This window comes from Limulus polyphemus, unplaced genomic scaffold, assembly GCF_000517525.1.
Source record: "Limulus polyphemus unplaced genomic scaffold, Limulus_polyphemus-2.1.2 Scaffold176, whole genome shotgun sequence".
In the NCBI taxonomy this organism is placed as follows: domain Eukaryota; kingdom Metazoa; phylum Arthropoda; class Merostomata; order Xiphosura; family Limulidae; genus Limulus; species Limulus polyphemus.
The window spans coordinates 309,590-313,879 of NW_013665786.1; the positions used below are offsets into that span (position 1 = coordinate 309,590).

Consider the following 4,290-nt stretch of genomic DNA (forward strand, 5'->3'; position numbering starts at 1 on the left):
TATATATATATATATATATATATATAGGTACATGTATGTGTGTGTGTGTGTGTGTGTGTGTATATATATATAGTATGATGTGATGTTTTTACCAAACCTTTTACATAAGAGCTGCACCTACCAGTTTCTGCAATACTGACTTATAAATTTTTCAGAATTCATACATATAATTGCATAAGAGTTTATATTCACTTTAATATGTTGCAAAATGTTTAAAATATTATATAAATAGTTTTAACTTACTCTATCTTTTCCAGTTAAAATGTCAACAATGAATCCCCAGGAGGATGTAGGAGATGGTGTTACCCAAGCACCTCCAGTTCTCAAGTCACCAGGTGCTGATAATGCTGCGGGTATGGCCTTGGATTTTGACCCATTGAGTTTTGAATTTAAAGAAACCACATCAAATTCAACAGTCACTAAAGTTGAATATAGCCAGACTGTAGAAACTTCGTCGAATTTAGTGAACCTTGACATGTTTGATCCTCTTGCTCCAGTATCTCAAGAACCTGGTGATAATTTCTTACCAGAAGAGGAGCTAAGAAAAGAAAAAACATATTCTGCTGAGGAAGGACTAAATTTTCAGCAGGGCTTTGATGCAGATTTAGAAAATTCTATCCCTCCTGATTCATTGGATAATTTTGAAAGTTGCCAGGAATCTGAAAATGTACCACCACAAATAATGTCCTCAGCCACAAAACAGATAACTGTATTTACTGATGCAGATGGCTCAGTGACTACCAGAGTTACCACTACCAGTTCCACCTCAGAAATTGAGGAAGATAAGCAATATGTGGAGAATAAACAAGAAACAAATGATACTTTACAGGTTTGTAATCACAAGAACAAATTAGTTAGTTTTTCAGTTTCCTTGCTATTTTTAAAAATTGGAAATCAGTACTATGGGCATGCTAGAGCTTTAATGTAAGTTGGTACAGTACTTATATTTGAATACATATGTATGTTATAGTTCACATAATGTAAGAACATAAGAAAAATCAAGGCTCTTTGGCCCCCTGAGGTAACCTCTCACCCACAAAAAGTTGTTTATAGTTCTTCACCTTAGCAATGGCTGATACATCATTATCCTCAAATAGAAAATTGTTTATCATTCCAAATTGAATTACTGTCATCTTGATGTAAAGTACAAAAATGTATCTAAATAGTTTTAAAAATTTTACCCTTTTGTTAGATTAAATTGAATCATTTTGTAACCCTAACCAGCATCCTTTGTAACCTTTCACTTTATGAAATATTTGGCCCATGTCTGTCATACGAGATACATGATTAACAATTTTAAAATTGGTTAGGCATAATATATTGAATTGTAAAGCTACAAAATCCCTTTTTCTAGCTAAAGTTTTAAATTATTCTGATCAGTTTGAAACTTGCATTATTTTTGTGATGACAATAATGTTCTGGGAACAATTTTTATTGTTGCTCATTGCTAATTCGCATCCATATACCTTTCAACAGTTTTAGAATAATTCAAACTAATAGCATATATATCACATCATCTGACAAAGCATCCTACAAGTTCACAAAACAAAACTGGTGCAGAATCAATCTTCTTTTTTTTTTAGTTTTCATAGTTTAAACCCATTAATATTAATAAAGTGGAGTTTTAACCTGTATTCCCAACCTTTACAGCCAATTACATAGGCCACTTAGAAATAGGAAGGATTTTTAAATAGCTAGCAATTTTTATTATGATTACAAATAATAAGATTGAAATTAGTTTTTACATATGCATATGGTTAAGTTAAACTTTTAATTTCAGAAATGTATTTGTCAAAATTGTATTTATGTCAATACTAATGTTAGAAAATTACTTCTGTAATGTAGTGTAGTGCACTGTAGTGTGATTAAAAAGTTGTCTAAATATTGTTTTTAAGTTCTTGCTGAAAAAAGTGCCTATTTCTCTCAGCTCAAGCGTTTTTAGGTGGTGATCAAGTCTTTTCTTATATATGAAATGAATATCTTGAAACGAGACCCAAAACTTGAGTGCTTTCAAGTAGTTGACTATTCTTCTTTAGGAGAATAAAGGTTAAACAATTAAATGATGAACTAACCAATAACCTGTCAGTTTGTTGAACAGGCTTGATAAAATAGTAAGATGGTGAAATTGATTGACAGTTTCGAGTAACTATGTTTTATTTCAGAATAACTTTATCAATTTTTGTATTGCTTTATATACTAGTATAATAATTTTCACAAAATATTTAACCTTCTCAGTATTTGTGGTGTACTGTTATGGATAGAAAAATACAGTGCAGGCATTTTATCTGTGAACTCTGTTGTATCACTAACCTCCAGGTCCTTTAGTGTCACAAGTATTTCAGTGTCTGATTGGTTTGGAAGCAGTAGCTATACAATACAATTTATGTATACATTATACTGTTTATGTTAAAATACTTGTTTGTCATTTTTCCTATTTTACTTATATTTTGCAGTGAGTTATTTGTATGTATATGACATAACTGTTAGTTTTAGCATGGTTTTATTAACACTGGAAGGTCTGATAATGTTCTTCACTTTGTCTTTTGTATGTGTATACTCTTACAGAAATCACTACTACATCAAGTCCATTATTATAATAGTTCCATAAATTGATTTACTCTATTGTAAGTTCATTTTACAGAATTTTTTTAAACTTCTAACTTGTATATAAATTTTTTCCCCTCCTCAAATCCTAGAAATAATTATGGAACTATTTAACCCAAAGCATCTTTTGCTGTTAATTTTTCACATTTTAATCATTTGAACAATGTAATATTAGTGGTGTTCTAATTCCAAAGCTAAAGTTATACAGGGCTACCTTCAAGCTGCTAGAGTACCAAGCCTGTTACTCCTATTGGTCCATTGTTTTGGACTTACTATTTTATTTATTTTGTGATTTTGTTTTCCATATGTTTATAAATATGTATACATAGAATTATATGAGTGACAGATCCACATGGCTCATCTTGTATAAATGTGGTTGAAGTGCTTATTATACAAGAAAAATGTTTAATTCTTACTTTTTGTTAAATCTTCTGAAATAAGGAATGTTTACACATCAAATAAGAACTGTTGTACTTATGATATTTCTAAATCTCTTAGTATTAAATGTATATTGTTATTCTTTGCATCATGCTATATTTGGTTTCTACTCTGTTCTTATTTTAATTATGATATAAAGGTTTTCTAAGATTTTTCTATACTATTAGTATAATATACATTTTTGTGTGACATTTGATTTGCACATTATTTGCACAAATTATACATTTTTCTTTAAGGCTGATCCAAGACCCCTGGAGGCTTACAGTGATAGGGACACAAATCTAGCACATAAAGCACATTCAAGTTCTTCAATCTCATCAGAAAGTAGCGTAGAGATTGGAGAAACAGATACAGAGGTCCAGTATAGTGGAGATATGGTAGGAGAAAGAGTGGAAATGGAAGATTTGCAAGTACTGGGTGTTGAAGGAGAGAGTACAGGACAAAAAGAGGTATAAAACTTGTTTTAACCTTCCTCTATATACAGATCTAATCAATACCACCTTAGGTGTGAAAAAAAAGGTGTAGCGAAAACCGGGTTGAGCATGCAGCTTAAAAGAAGGAAATCAAAATTGGAAGCCAAACTGCTTCACTTATAGCATTGTTAGGAATTTTACAGCAAATATTCATTCATTAGTTAGCCAGGCTGCATTTATTGTTCATCTTGGGGTATGATGGTGTGTGTATTTTTCATGAATGTTATCTTTTTTATTGCATGTTTCCAAAATGCATTCCTGATTTATTAAAGAAAATAATATCTAATGAAAAGTATAATGATAAGATGGTATGCATTTTATATGAAAGAAGTTTTAATTTTTTAATGGAACCATTTTTTATTCATCAGTTAGGTGTCCCTCTTTGGACTCCAGAAAATCTGGTCACTGTACAATAATACTGTGTGTCTTGATCATAGATAAACTACAAAATATGCTTGTTTGATATTAAGTTATGGAAATTATAAAATTAATTAACAATACCAGCTCAAAGTTAATGAATGTTGCTTCCTAGACTGCCTCCCAGTGGCACAGCGGTATGTCTGCAGACTTGCAATGCTAGAATTTGGGTTTCAATACCCATGGTGGGCAGAGCACAGGTAGCCCATTGTGTAGCTTTGTGCTTAACTTCAAACAAACAAAAAAAAAAAGCTTCCCAGACCATACCATGCACAAACAAACAAACAAACAAACACACACACACACACACACACACACACACACACACACACACACACACACACACACACACACACAC

The 4,290-nt window shown here is 31.5% G+C and overlaps 1 protein-coding gene across 4 annotated transcripts in view; it reads left to right on the plus strand.

The window, feature by feature from the left end:
* Nucleotides 1-4,290, plus strand: part of LOC106478060 — an 89,069-nt gene that overhangs the window by 53,681 nt on the left and 31,098 nt on the right. For all 4 annotated transcript variants that reach the window (XM_022381569.1, XM_013938570.2, XM_013938572.2 and 1 more), the window contains 2 exons: nucleotides 258-829; nucleotides 3,279-3,491. In XM_022381569.1, coding sequence (XP_022237277.1) covers nucleotides 263-829; nucleotides 3,279-3,491 — 780 coding nt within the window. In that variant the 5' untranslated portion in view covers nucleotides 258-262. The remainder of the gene's footprint in view (nucleotides 1-257; nucleotides 830-3,278; nucleotides 3,492-4,290) is intronic.